Source organism: Petromyzon marinus, unplaced genomic scaffold (genome assembly GCF_048934315.1).
Source record: "Petromyzon marinus isolate PM22_M1 ecotype Great Lakes invasive population unplaced genomic scaffold, UKy_Petmar_22M1.pri1.0 PM_Scaffold_26, whole genome shotgun sequence".
In the NCBI taxonomy this organism is placed as follows: domain Eukaryota; kingdom Metazoa; phylum Chordata; class Hyperoartia; order Petromyzontiformes; family Petromyzontidae; genus Petromyzon; species Petromyzon marinus.
The window spans coordinates 437,520-452,982 of NW_027423235.1; the positions used below are offsets into that span (position 1 = coordinate 437,520).

The following is a 15,463-nucleotide window of genomic DNA, read 5'->3' on the forward strand; positions in this document are numbered from 1 at the left end:
ACTGCTCTGAGATAAATCAGACTGGATCCTTCGTCTCGTTACGTGATGGCGGTTGCAAAATTGTTGTTGACGCGTGCATGTGCCGTGCGTGTGCTGTGTACGTGTGCAGGATGTGGTGGAGTCCCGGGTAATCTTCCCCGAACATCTCCCGCTGTCCCAGCTGCAGCAAGGTGTGCGCTCCGGCCGGTTTGTCCAGGGAACCTTCCTTGCGAGTCGTGAGAATTACCTGGAGGGGACTCTGAGGGTGCGAGGGGACGGTGACAGTGATAAAGAGGTACACGTTTCACAAGCCTGCGTCTGGAAGGAACAATGCTGTTCGATCGTATCTGTGTGAGTTTTAAAAACAAATTTATAATGAAGCAGTGGCATAGCCTTCTTGACATGAGCAGTAGCTCTTAACCTTTACTGCAAGGCTGCAGTAAAGGTTAAGAGCTACTGGGCTAAAATATTTGTATTTTGAACGTCTTTTGCACCCTACGTAGGTGTCGTAGCCTGGCTCCTGCCCCCCCGGCCTGTGGGTCCTGGTGCAGTTGCACTGCCTGCACACTCGATAGCTACGCCACCACAACCACAGTATATACGTTAATTGTGACTACTTTAATAATAGGGTTTTTCCCTTTTTTTCTGGCAACAAAACTGAAACCTTTTACAAGGAATCATGTGTGCATTAACCACAATACTTGTGGTCAAAATGCAAACAAAAAACACTCTATGATAATATATACATTGTCTTTGAGACTGATTGGTCCACACCAGGGACGGCTTTCTTCTGAGCCTCGACCCAATTGGTGCGAGACCAGAGGACGCCAAAAGGCGTACGCATATATTGCAAATATTATCAGTGTGTTTTTGTTTGCATTTTCACCACAAGTATTGTGGTTAATGCACACATGATTCCTCGTAAAAGGTTTCAGTTTTGTTGCCAGAAAAAAGGGGAAAATCCTATTATATTTTGGTACTGGCAAAGGAGGTCTAATGATGGTTGTGACTACTTTGTTAACAAAATGAATGGTTCTAGATTTAAAGCTTTCGTGACTGCTAGGATCCATACTATTTGGTTCTATTGGGTAAAGTCACGTAGGTGAAAATAAAATAACAAAAAATCACGACGTTTCGGCCACAACACAAGCGGCCTTCATCAGGTGAAGGGACGAGCCTGTCTGGAGAACAGCGCTGGAGTGGAAGAAGCCACGCTTAGATCACGACATTTAAGCTGTGTGAGAAGAAGAAAAAGACCACGCGCTTTGACAAAGGAATTAGCATATAATTTAGCATTGAAATGGCTCATTGAAATAGCTAAGTTAAAGCAGAGGTGCCCGTTGACAAAGGAATTAGCATCGAATTTAGCATTGAAATAGCTGAGTGATTAGCTAGTAACTGGTCACAGAAATAGCTATGTTAAAGTTAGAGTATATACATTCACCGAGGCACCTAGTACTCATCAAACAGGAGAATTTAGCGAAACACAACCACGCTCAGACATCGGACCTGTGTGCGAGCCTACAAGGTGTTCTGACAAAGAGATTAGCATAAAAATTAGCATTTGATTGGCGGATTTTAGGAAAGAGGTGGTGTACGTGCCGGTGGACTTGCAGTTTGGCGCGGGGGGGGGGGGGAAGGGGGGAGGGGGATGTTCTGTTTGAGAGGAGACCTGATGGCTCATTGGGGCATTCTGTCTACAGGAAACCCACCCACACAGATTCCTACTTGAAACCTGATTCCCACCACCACCCAGCCCAAAAGAATTCTCTCATCAAAACTTTATTCCATAGGGCTCATTGCATTTCGGACCAACACCACCTGACCAATGCATTAAAACATGTACACCTGGCCCTCAAAAGGAATGGTTACTCTGACCGTACCATCCGCCAAGCTGTCTCTCCCTCCATACAGAAACAACCACTTGATACTCCGGTCAAACCATCACACTTCCATATATCGCAGGCGTTACTAAAAAGATTTCCAAAATTCTAAACAAACACAAGATCCAGGTCCGGTTCAATACAGTACACAAAATTCGTGATCTTAATTAATTGTATTTTTACGATGACTTTTTTCGATTTAAAGCTTTCGTGACTGCAATGATTCATCTTCTTTGGTTCTTTCGGTAAAGTCACGTAGAATGATAATAAAATAATAAATTGATAAAATAAAATAACACAATAATATTCTCGAGACTGTCCTGTCTTTTAGGACAGTCTCGCCCCCTTCACCTGATGAAGGCCGCTTGTGTTGTGGCCGAAACGTCGTGAGAATATTATTGTGTTATTTTATTTTATCAATTTATTATTTTATTATCATTCTACGTGACTTTACCGAAAGAACCAAAGAAGATTTTACGATGACCTTCATACCGCAGCTCTTTCGCCAGCATTGCCTCTTAATACCTCTCACACCACGGTTAATGGTATGGTTTTACAACATGGAGTATGCTAGGGCCTCGCAGCTGTCTCTCTCCCCCTCCTCTGTTCCGACCATGGACGAACTCGTCCGTCTGAACGGGGCCCGTAGCTATCCGTGGTGCTAAAGTTGAGGGTAAGAATCCACCCATTTTTTCGCCATATAGCATTGTGATATATAACGACTTATTGTTGGTAGCTTAGCTGATTGGAGAATATAGAGTTTATTGATAACATTAAGGTAATTTATATTTTAGTTTTTATTGGTTCACTATATAGTACTGTGAATAGCTCAGATGTGTAGGCCTTGACTTCAACATAGTCATTTCTGTGACCAGTCACTAGCCAATCACTCAGTTATTTCAATGCTAAATTCGCCTAGTTATTTCAATGCTAAATTCTCCTGTTTGATTTGTACTAAGTGCCTCGGTGAATGTGTATGGTCTGACTTTAACGTAGCTATTTCTGTGAGCAGTTACAAGCTAATCACTCAGCTATTTCAATGCTAAATTCTATGCTAATTCCATTGTCAAGGGGTGCCTCTGCGGATGTGTATGCTTTAACTTAGCTATTGCAATGCTAAATTCTATGCTAATTCCATTGTCAAGGGGTGCCTCTGCGGATGTGTATGCTTTAACTTTTAACATAACTATTTCTGTGACCAGTCACAAGCTAATCATTCAGCCATTTCAATGCTAAACTATATGCTAATTCCTTTGTCAAGGCGCTTTGTTCCTCTCACACAGCTTAAAGGCCGTGATCTGAACGTGGCTCTTTCACTCCAGCGCTGTCCTACCAGACAGTCTCGTCCCTTCACCTGATGAAGGCCGCTTGTGTTGTGGCCGAAACGTCGTGAGAATATTATTGTGTTATTTTATCAATTTATTATTTTATTCTCATTCTACGTGACTTTACCGAAAGAACCAAAGAAGCTGATCCCATCCGTGAAGGATGTCATTCCTGATTTACAGTACCCCGGGGTTTACAAATTGAGTTGTACCTGCGGTGATTGCTACATCGGTGAGACAAGGCGACATGTCTCTGACCGAATTCGCGAGCACAAAGCAGATTTGAAACACGGCAAAACGAATTCTTCTGCCGTGGCTGATCACTGTTACAACGCTGTGGGGGATCACGATATATTTTTTTCCGATACCAAGGTTCTTTGCAAACCCACGGGCTTTTATCAGAGATTTGTTCATGAAGCAATTCAGATCTACAAACACAGACACAATTTCAACCGAGAGGATGGTTTCAAAATTAAGCAACCATTGGAAAGATGTTCTAAATCGAACTAAACATTAAACTAATTTCAATGGTACAGTATATTTTTCGAGTAGTGGTACCCCAAACTTTCGCAGCTCTTATAAATTCCCATTTTCACACCATCAATAGTTAAATCCCCTTTCCCCCCCCCCGCGCCAAACTGCAAGTCCACCGGCACGTACACCACCTCTTTCCTAAAATCCGCCAATCAAATGCTAATTTTTATGCTAATCTCTTTGTCAGAACACCTTGTAGGCTCGCACACAGGTCCGATGTCTGAGCGTGGTTGTGTTTCGCTAAATTCTCCTGTTTGATGAGTACTAGGTGCCTCGGTGAATGTATATACTCTAACTTTAACATAGCTATTTCTGTGACCAGTTACTAGCTAATCACTCAGCTATTTCAATGCTAAATTCGATGCTAATTCCTTTGTCAACGGGCACCTCTGCGGATGTGTATACTTTAACTTAGCTATTTCAATGAGCCATTTCAATGCTAAATTATATGCTAATTCCTTTGTCAAAGCGCGTGGTCTTTTTCTTCTTCTCACACAGCTTAAATGTCGTGATCTAAGCGTGGCTTCTTCCACTCCAGCGCTGTTCTACAGACAGGCTCGTCCCTTCACCTGATGAAGGCCGCTTGTGTTGTGGCCGAAACGTCGTGATTTTTTGTTATTTTATTTTCACCTACGTGACTTTACCCAATAGAACCAAAGAGTATAAAATGAATGGTCTATTTCCACCTCCAAAATGTAACGTTAAATAACAATTAGGTACATTGGCCCTTTGTTGGAAAAAAAACCCAGTCCAGAAATTGCCCTGCTTGAACATATGTTACTGAAAAACATTGGTTTCAGAAGATTCATGGGCTAATAGTCCTACATTTTAAATTGTTTATTCGTGGTATTAAAACTCTCGTACAGTAAAACCTTGGATTGCGAGCATAATTCGTTCTGGAAACGTGTTTGTAATCCAAAGCACTCGTATATCAAAGCACTCGTATATCAGTTGTGATCACGTGACGCTCGGCAGTACAAAGCTGCTCGTATTGCAAGACCCTCGCTCGTTTATCAAATTAATATTTATTATAAATTTTGCTCGTCTTGTAAAACACTCGCAGACCAAGTTATTCGCAATCCAAGGTTTTACTGTATATGCTGCTCTCTAACAACACTTGGCCCAGCGGTCTGTTAAGGCTATACGGGGGATCTTTTTTGTCTCCGTGCAGGTGTTGATCCAGGGGCTGCAGCATTTAAACCGCGCGATGCACGACGACATCGTGTGCGTGGAGATGTTCCCCGAGGAGCGCTGGGTTGCCCCCTCCTCGCTGGTCCTGCACGATGAGGGCATCGCAGGGGACGTTGCAGAAGAGAATGAGGAGGATGTGGTGAGTGGAGCGTCAACACTGCCGAACCAAAATCAAACCCAGACACCTGCAGTGTGCGTGTCTCTCTCCCCGTGGTCGCATGGATTTTTCTCCAGGTCCTCCGACTTTTCCCTGCACAGTTACAATCTGACATGCACTTAGAGTATTTGGCTGCTATCAATTTCAAATGTGATAAGATACTTCATTGAACGATCATTTGTGGCCAGGTCACTTAAAAATAGCTATATAGCTCTCAGGGTCCTTACCTGGTAAAGTTATTTAGTTTATAGTTTTTAAATAGTTTTAATATAGTTTAAACAAAGAATAACAACAAAGACTCAACCACTTCAAGAGAGACCTTAAACATAATGAACACCGTGTGACCAGACAACAATCCACATTAGAGATGCTGTTAGCTTGATTTTGCGTTTATTAAATGACTTTACATTACATTACTTCAAAATCAAGTCAGGAGTGCTAATCATTTCGTACTATTTTTGTATGTACGTAGGGGTTATTTGACCATACTTCGGTGCGGGTTGGTGAAGGGGGGGGGGGCATAGATCAGGAGCATAGAAGGACAGGACAACAGTTCATTTTGCTGTACTGCGCTCTGCTGCCAGCCATTTTGGCGCAGAGCCTATACCACCTGTTATGCATATCCAGGCTCAACACGGCGTCGCTTCCACGGTCTAAGCTGGGTCACAGGGTGGCCTCTATATTGAAAACTAATTTCTTTAGTACTGCTTTTTGTATTTAGATTGTAGTCCTTGCCACGCACCTCTTTTTAGCATGGTTGGCTGTGTACGGTGCGAAATAAGTTTTACATGCATACATACCACAGTGACAAAATGCAAAACATAATAAAGTACAGCAAGAAGTTAATTGAAATTGGCACAAAAACAACCGTGGTTTATGAAAAATCGACAATATTTCACAAACATAAATAAGTGTTAGATATTAAATCGCATGTAGTGCAAGTTGGCTTGGGCAGATTATTTATAGACTGATCATTGCACGGTTATACTTAGAAAAAACGTTACGTACACATTAAACACATATAGGGTGACTGATGTGCTAAGCAGGTAAGAGAAAATGTCAATCACAATTGCAAGTGAAATCATAAAGAATCGAGAGATTAAGCATCAAATTGTGAATTAGATAGGAGGGTAACCTTTGTTGTAGATAATATTGGTCGCAAAAGCCTACGCGTTTTTTTTTTAAACATGTGGTGTCTGATGGGCATGTTCCGGTTGATTCTATCAATCGCCAGAACTGTTTTAACTTATCAATATTTACGGAGGACTCCTCACTGTGATCTTTTGTCATTTTAACAAAGCGTCAGTCTCATTATTGGCATTGATGAGACACAGCATGAAACCACATCCGCAGGTTAAGCGCTATTGTTTTGGATTGCTCCTTCCCCTTCAAGCCAAATTGTATTGTGTTATGCAGTGAGCTTGTAAAAAAATAGTTATTTCATTATTTCAGTGTGTGAGAGAGACGCTACTGTGGTGAGTGCTCATTTGAGTTTGCGTTGTCATCTCCCGGTGCTATCCCAGCTGCTGCTGCTGCTGTCGTCGCTCTTGCTTAGATTACGCAACACGATGTTTGTCCTTTGTTTTGGTCTCCAGCTGAAAGCCGAAAGTGGGAAGATGCGTCGGCCCACTGGCAAAGTGGTCGGCATCATCAAGCGGAACTCGAGGCCGCTGTGCGGCATGCTCATGCCCAGCCCAATCAAGGAGGTGGGCTGATCTGCATGTGTGTGTGTACGTGTGGGGAGCGGTGATGTAGCGGTTAGCGCGCTGCGCTACGAATCCTGGGACCCGAGTTGGATTATATTTATCGCTCATAACCAATAAACAGCGGCAAATGTCTGAACCTGTCTTGGGCCCTTCCCTAGGTCGACTCGGCCATAAATAAGTATCTGATGTGGCATGTAAACATCAGCGCTGTGGAGACAAAGGCGGTCGGGCATGGTGCTGGCCGTACCCACCCCGTCGTTTGCCGTACCAGCTTGAATAGGTGTGTGCTGACGGCACTCGCCCAAACAGTTTGTTGAATGCCTTACTGGGGGCTCTTTGTGCGTGTTGCAGGCCACCCGCCACCTGTTCACGCCCGCGGACTGCCGCATGCCACGAGTGCGGGTGGAGACAAGACAAGCAGCGTCCCTGCAGGCCCACCGCATCGTGGTGGCCATCGATGGCTGGCTGCGACACTCCCGCTACCCGAACGTACGACTGCACCGTGACGCCCCGCACGCCGTGACACCTCACCCGTCCGTCCCGTGGTCGGCATCGTCGGGCTCATCCTTCTGTCACTTGACGCGCGGCCACGCGGCTCTGTATGCAATACAGCCGTCGAACCCAAAACACGAACGGTGACACGGTGAATTGGAAGTCAGGGTGGATGAAGTGGCACCACTGTGATATTTTTTTGTTTGAAAGCATGGCAAACTCACCTGTGATTCAACCTAGGTTATTAAGGTGTTGTAAGTTGATAGTCTCAGCCCAGTCACCAATAACTGCACCAAAAACGATATTAAATTTGGTCGTGCACTTCGATTGTTTGATTTCCATCTCTGAGAAAACTACTGCGTTTGACTGCCATGTGATGAACATTACTTTGATTGGCAGAGTGGTTGGAAAAGCACTGCCCCCCTACAATTTGGACTGCATTTCACTTCAATGGATCTTAGAAGTAGCTCTGTTATGTCTGCTCCTGTGGGTCGTCCTTGACCACGAAGGGTTTGTATAGATTGCTTGTCTTGTGCGATACCATTAACACAATGAGAAACAAAATTGGTGAAAAGTTAAATATATTGTTAAGATGTATTCTTTGGGTTGTATCTTTGTTTAAACAGATGTCGGTTAATATTCTACATAATGTACGTTAGGTACAAGGTTGGCATTGTGGTTGTGCTTTTCATACCTATTTGCCACTGCACAACCGAGCGACACCATGGCTGGCACGGTTTAGTAGGCTGCAGGTTGTTTATCCACTGCAAAAGCGGATCCATGCCATGGACGGTCAATGCTTTGAACAAGGCTAGGCACGTGCAGATGACGCTGTGGTGCCACGTCCCCGCGGTGTACTGACTGCCGTCACACAATGTGTCGCTAGCCCCGCCCCTGGCCCTGCTCGGCCCCCGGATATATTTGGATGCCTTGTGGGTCCAGCATACTACGGTTTGGTTCTGGTTCGACACGGCAAAAAGCCACTGGGTGACCACAGACACTTCGAGAGATCTGCACTGTCTGGGTTCCAATGTACCAGTGGAAAAGGGATACCGGTGACGATTGGCCACGTATGTGCATATGCATGTTGAACTTCTTCCGTACCATACGTAGACAACCGTGCTAATCGTCGGTGTGCTTGTGCAGGGCCATTTTGTGCGCTCTCTGGGCGAATGTGGGGATAAGGAGACGGAGACGGAGGTGCTGCTGCTGGAGCACGACGTGCCACACCAGCCCTTCAGCCAGGCCGTACTTGCATGCCTGCCCCCTCCCACGTTCAGCATCACAGCAGAGGTACGCATGAGACGTGTGACGATATGTCAATTCCTCGATTGAGTTCAATTCTTACGCCTGCAGTGTGTTGGTGTGCTTGGTCGTGCATGTGAGAATCCTTTACTTCAATGTTCTTTATTACAAGGCCCACGGGCCACTGGTGGCCCCTGGGTGGCCTTTGGTGTGGCCCACGACGTGTGGCCCCCGACGTATAGGCCCCCGACAATAGACAAATGCGAAAACACCCCCCATCATCATCGTGCTGTCAAACCTCAATAGTTTCAAGATGTTTGGCCTGCGTAGAATACCTTCTAGAGGGCCTCTCTGGAGCTCTCCCTCCAGTCGAGGTCCTTCCGCTGCACTGTCATGAACGAGACGCCACGGGGCTCTACGCCTTTACCGCAGACCGTATATAGAAAAGCCGTCGACCTGAAAGAAAGTCGATGGCTCGGACACATCATCGTAAGAAGAGAGGAAATTCACATCGGACGAAGGAAGGCAACGGACTTATGGAAGCACCAGGGCGGAGACCCAAGAGGCAGGCCTCGAGAGATGCGGATTAAAGTGGTGAGCCAGGATGTGGAGGACTCTGCAGTGGCCGTGGAGATGGTCCAGTACAGAAATGAATGGAGCAAGGGGACTACAGACTTTTCTCCTATAACGCTGTACTTGCGTTCCTGAAGAACACCGAATTGTGGAAAAATCGCATAATTAATAATATAGGGTAAAGGACAGTCCGCAAATACGTGAGATGCGTACGCAGGCTTAACAAAGACTTTGGGTACGTGAGTAGCATCTAGAAACATCCAGCATCATCCCGCTGTGTGATGCTACACCGAGGCAACCGTACAACCGCTTATTCTGCCTCGCACAACGCAGTTCTGTTCACTCGATCGCCTTTTATCCAATTCACATCCATGTTATGAATAAAATGTGTTCCCTAATGCATTCATCGCATTATATCTAATTCACGATATGAAAACATGCAGAGTCATAGGAGAACGGACTGTACTTTCAAAATATTCAGTCGCCTATTGAGAAGATAGAACGCCATTAGAATGAAGTTGGTTTACCCATGTATGGCTCACCCTGTGTTTTGGTTGTTGGAAGGCAGCGTTTTCTTGAACCTGGTGCTGTGTGTGTCCCGTACAAGGACCAGGCTGGCAGGGAGGACCTCCGTGCATTGTCCATCTGCAGCGTGGATCCTCCAGGCTGCACAGACATCGACGATGCCCTACACTGCAAACCGCTCGACAATGGGAACACCGAGGTATTCATTTGGTGGTGGTAATCGTGGTCACGGTCGCGGTAATTCGTGCCTATTCCTTTCATGGTTTTGTCAATGCTAGCGGAGGTGACAAGGGGAGTTTAGTGGCACAATGATAAGTGCACTGCACATTCATCCTGTCAAGCTGGTTTAGATTCCCAGTCATGGCTAACACCGGTACAGAGTGATATCTAAAAAAACTGCCCAAGTTCTCCCCTTCACCACCTGCATTGACCATCGTAATAAAGCAAGGTCAAATGACAATCGCGACCCATTACGGCATGGAGAAGCCCTCATCCTGCAGTGGATTGACAAAGGGGTGGACAATATTCCTGTTTTTAAGTTTCCAAACATTGTTGCCTTAGTGCCCGTATTCTTGGTCTCTGCTCAGCTCAGGACTGACTTCAACATGGCTCGGTTCTGGCTTGATCTGCTCCGTTGCCTCCAAAGAAGCATGAGTGGCTCAGCTGTGCCTTGGCTCACGCTCAGCTCACGGAAATTCTGAGCGTGGCTGGGAGCATGCAGAGATATACGAGGAGGCACAAGGGACACAGAGGCTCAGGGCTGGAACCATGCTTAGAGGCAGCTCTGGTTTTAAGCGTTGCTTTGATGTGGCTTATTGAGAATTAGAATATTTATACTGGAGGAATCCGATGAGCTATAAAGCTATTTTTCACATGTCCAGTAGAGGCGGGTAAGAACGTTACAACAACAAACAGTACAAAAACATAATAGTAGTGCAAAGTACAAGAAAGATAAACAAATAACCCAAACACAAACAAATACAATGAAACCATCCCCATCCTACCAGGCAAAGCCCACTGAGGTATTGATTTATTTTTGATTAGTGAACTAGCCACAAATGAATAGCTCAACAAAGTGGCCCATCATTTGGACATTTATAGCAGCCAAAATAATAGAAATAATCTCAATGCATGTTGCGCGAGAGCCAAGCCTGAGCCAAGCCATGGCTAAGACCCCACTGGCCTAAGTGTCCACGTCACTGGTCGAATGCCTGGTTCACAATGAATGCACCAGGTAGTAATGGATGTGCATTTCATTTCATATTATTGTGCTTTGGTTGGAGTGGCTATGGTGGAGGTTATGCATGCATGTGGAGTGAGCGACTTCCGACAGACGTCTAGTAGAAGGCTTCTTATTTATTAAAAGCACACAGGGCGATACACTTTGTAATGCGGCTACACCTAGGCTGTACAAGCACGCAGCCCATCTCCATCCTGCGTAGCTACGCTGGCTGGTTGACGAGCGTAGCGGCGGAGACAGAGCTGCTCTTGCAGAAGAACCAGCCACGTGGTCGAAGACGAAGAGATGACGACGGTAGCGACGCAACCAGGACCCAGACCCCACGCTAACAGCCCCGAAGCTCTGATTCGGTGCTCTTTATATCTGCCTGGAGTGGCCAAGCTCCACCTCTGGCCACGCCCCCTTTCTAGAACCTTCTAGGCCCTTCGGGATGGTTCCCGGAGCTTCTCGACTGACTCCGCCGTTGACCTTTACCCCAGATACGCCCCTTCATAATAAGGCGCTATGTAATGCAGCTATAACCTTAATTATCCTTACAGGCCGGCAGGTATCACCCTGTCATTACACATCCATGCATGTGAGGGTGGTGACGGTGTATTAATGTGTGTTCTAGGTTGGGGTACACATCGCCGATGTGAGCTACTTTATCCGGCCGGGGAATGCCTTGGATGAGGAGGCATCTCTGCGTGGTACCACAGTTTACCTGTGTGAGAAGGTAAGATGTGGATTTCTTCTTGCCACAATATCAAGTGTTTTACGACCCGCCGATTTCATCCTTTCATTCTTAACTTTACGACATGATGTAAAATATTATGATGTAACGATCATCGCGGTACCAGTTTCCCCACAACTGTAATTGTATTTGACATTTTCACCACATTTTTTTGCGTGCTTTTCAGTACTTCCCGTGTGAATAACGATAACTTAAAAATGAATTAGAATTAAAAAATGTGCAACAACAATGCTGAATATCTCTCATGATGTTTTAAACGAGGTGATTTTTGCGGATTTCTTATCATATGATGTACCGTGACATCATGAGCGGCAGGCTATCGGCGCAGTGGTAACACTCGTGCCTTGCAGCAAGGAGACGCTGGGTTTGATTACTCAACTCTTGTGCCTTTTTGCTTGCAGTTTTGTTTGTCCTCCCCCCTGTTAGTGAATGGGTTTCCTCTGGATTCATCAGATTTCCTCTAAATAAAACCCATACAATCTTAAGTGGCATTCGCGAAAACATCCCTTTGCTGAACACTTACCTGCAGGTGACTTAATCATGTGTGGGTTTGCTTGCAAAACACTCGTTGAGTTGGTCCATATGTATTTGCCAGATTGTGTTTATTGACAGAGAAGTGGTTGCGTTTATGTGTTTGTGCGCCTGCAGAGGATTGATATGGTGCCAGAGTTATTGAGCTCAAACCTGTGTTCCTTGAGATCCAACGTCGACCGGTGAGATGCACCAACAACTGTGAACTCGCAAGTGCGCACATTGCAACCCATACTCAGCAGCTAACGTGCGTTGTTGCCAGGTGCACATGTAATCCCATGATGCGTGGCACTGTTAAAGTGTAATTGTACAGATCCACACAAGCATGTGTACATACATAAGCAGCCAAACCAGGATGGCACAATGGTAACACGTGTCTCACAGCAAGAATGGCCTAGGATTGATGCCCGACTTGGTTGCCTTTCCATGTAGATTTTGTATGTTCTCCCCCTATTTAGCATGGGTTGACTCCAGGTTATCAGGTTTCCTCTCATCGCTAACATAAACGTGTTATTACTACTATGATCCTTAACCAAGGAAAGCCTCACTGAATCTCATAACTTCGGGAGGGTACTGCAAAGCTTTTGCAGTCGAACAATGGTTGCTACGTATATATTCCAGTTGAGTCATTTGTAACAACCCAAACCGGTATTTGGCCAAACATCCCGCTGCTGAAAGAATGACTCGACTACCAAAAACTTGGCAAGACCCTCCTGAAAAAGAGTCTCGAGACTTTGCGAGGCTTTCCTGAGTGAACACCCTGCACCAGTCCAATGTCGACGACTCCGCCACTCGACGGTGAATGGCCACGATGCATGTGCTGTGCGCGTGCAGGCTGGCGTTCTCGTGCATATGGGAGATGACTCCAAAGGCTGAGATCGTGAGCACACGTTTTACCAAGAGCATCATCAATTCCAAGGTGAGTTCCCCCCCCCCCCCACAGACGTTCAGTTTTTGTAAAACTCTCGTTTGCTTTCACGTGTATTGTATCGGTGCCTTGCTATGTTAGTGCAGTTGAGGTTTCCGGATGGCTGAGAGGTCAGAGCGTTGAGCTTGCACCTCTGGGTTCACAAGTGTAGCGAGATGAACCGGGTTCACAAGTGGTAGTATGTATGTTGAACTTCTTTTGCACCATACGTAGCCAACTGTGCTAATCGGAGGTGCGAGGTAGGACATGAAAGTAGTGAGTTGATGGTCTCTGTCCAGTCAACAATCACTGCACAAAACACAGAACATGCCAATTCGTCACGAGTACAGCACACCGGTGTGTTGTACCAGTGACGAATTGGCCACGTTCTGTTTATGTTACAACCCTTACTAGTTGGCTGTGTCGGGTGGTGGCGGGTTTAACGACACATTTACGTATTTACACAATCTAACCCAAAAAACCTGTATTATGGATGATATTGGTCTCGAAAGCCTATGTGTTAAACTCACTGCACAAAAGACCACCAAATTACATTGCACTAAATTTGGTTAAATTCCAGCTTTGAGAATTAAAAAATATAAATTTTGCTGTCTTTGGGTGAGCGTAACCCTCAGTGGTCATCGGGCGCCACGTAGACATCTGTTGAGTTCTGGCTTGGGCTTGGATCAGGCGTGGGCATTGTGTAATTGCGAGGACCCCATGGTTCACCCGTAGTGTGTTCATCGTATCCCCGCAGGCGTCTCTGACGTACGCAGAGGCTCAGCTAATGATGGACGACGCCGGGCGGAAGGACCCGGTCACCAGCAGCTTGCGTGGCCTCAACTCCCTGGCCAAGATCCTCAAGCAGAGGCGCATTCAAAACGGGTAACTCATTGTCAAGATCCTCATCCCCTCCACCGCCACTGGAGCGATGAGCAGTATTAATGGGTGCACCACATTTAGTCGATCGGCAGGTCGCCTGTGGCGCGGTAAAGTGTGGTTACTCCCGTGTCTTCTAAGACATCCGGCCAGCGTGGAAGAGTAGGCTAAAATACATTGAAAGGGACTGTAGAAGGGTGTATCTCTAGAGGGGCCGCCTCTTATGGGAGCACCCTTCTTCCAGCAGTGGCTTGAGCAAGCAATTGCAAGGCTGCACCTGTTGCTTTTTTGACCCCATGATGCATGAGGCTTGGGTGAATACCATGCACAAACAAGTGTTACAGGATTCATACTCGGGTTTTTTTTCGGTAAAGTCACGTAGGTAAAACTATAAAATAAAATAACAAGTAAATTAAATCACGACGTTTCGGGCGCAACATTAGCGTCCTTCTTCAGGTGGGACAACCACAGCCAGAAACAATTGCTGAAGTGGGCAAAAAAGGGCTGTTGTAACAAGAGGCTATATAGGTAAGAGAGTGGGGGGGAGCAAGGGGGGAGAGATAGAGAGGGGGGGTGTGGGGTAGGGGAAGTGGGGTGCTGCTAGAGGGATTAAAGGGGCGAGCACGGCAAAATGCCGGGGGGGGGTGGAAAGTGAGCGGGGCTGGGAGTGGGAGGCTGAAGAAGCTGGAGATGCGGAAATGAAGGCAATAATAAAGAAGTTAAGGTTTTACCTAGTTAATAACATCCTTCTAGATTGGAGTGTTACAGGCTGCTGCGGGGCTACATTGTGGGCAAGAGGACAATGCAGTGACATAAATTGTTTTACTCTACTTAATGCTCCCATGTCTGTGCTCCCCCACCTTTGCCAACGCGTACTGACCACCACGGTTAAGTACGGTAAAACCACCCCACGACCCGCATGGCATGGGGTGGCCCTCATCCAGCAGTGGATTGACTTAACGAGCTGTGCATGTTCAACTCAAATATCTGAGTTTGTGAAGTGTCTTATATTAAGATTCTGTGTTGTTTTGGCTGGACATGATGATCGCTCATGTCCCTTCTTCACCCGTAGGGCATTGACTCTGGCATCCCCTGAGGTCCGATTCCACATGGACAGCGAAACCCACGACCCGATCGACCTGCAGACCAAGGAACTCAAGTGAGTCTCGTCAACAAGACACCTCCCATGACTGCAATCCGACTGTTGTGCAGATCTCTCTATCAGAATCAAAATATATATTTCTACTGGAAGAATCCAATGAGCTATAAAGCTCTTTTTTCACAGATGTCCAGTTGGGCCAGGTCACAACGTTACAACAACAAACAATACAAGCACACGTTAGGATTGCAAAGTATTGGAAAGGTAAACAAATAACTTAAACAAATATACAAATACAACTAAACTATTTTTATCTTACCAAGTAAAACCCTGACCACAAATGATAGCTGAACAAAGTGGCTTTTCACGTGGGATATTTATTATCAGCAAAATAATCTAAGATAAAGATTCTTGACCCTTGTGGTTGATGTGTTGTGGTGGCGGAAACTGGTGCGTGTACACAG

The 15,463-nt window shown here is 45.9% G+C and overlaps 1 protein-coding gene across 1 annotated transcript; it reads left to right on the forward strand.

Moving 5' to 3' along the window:
• Window positions 1-4,896: 4,896 nt before the first annotated feature.
• On the forward strand, window positions 4,897-6,853 carry LOC142923052 (exosome complex exonuclease RRP44-like). The gene is made up of 2 exons (XM_076063992.1): window positions 4,897-5,051; window positions 6,665-6,853. The coding sequence occupies exons 1-2, from the start codon at window positions 4,929-4,931 to the stop codon at window positions 6,782-6,784; spliced, it is 243 nt and encodes an 80-aa protein (XP_075920107.1). The 5' UTR covers window positions 4,897-4,928; the 3' UTR covers window positions 6,785-6,853.
• The last annotated feature ends 8,610 nt before the right edge of the window (window positions 6,854-15,463 follow it).

What these genes read in the sequence shown, in the direction of transcription:
- LOC142923052 (XM_076063992.1), top strand. Translation starts at nt 4,929, where the DNA reads ATGCACGACGACATCGTGTGCGTGGAGATGTTCCCCGAGGAGCGCTGG. An exon ending in AAGAGAATGAGGAGGATGTG is followed by an intron (nt 5,052 to 6,664) that starts GTGAGTGGAGCG and finishes TTTGGTCTCCAG; the next exon opens with CTGAAAGCCGAAAGTGGGAA.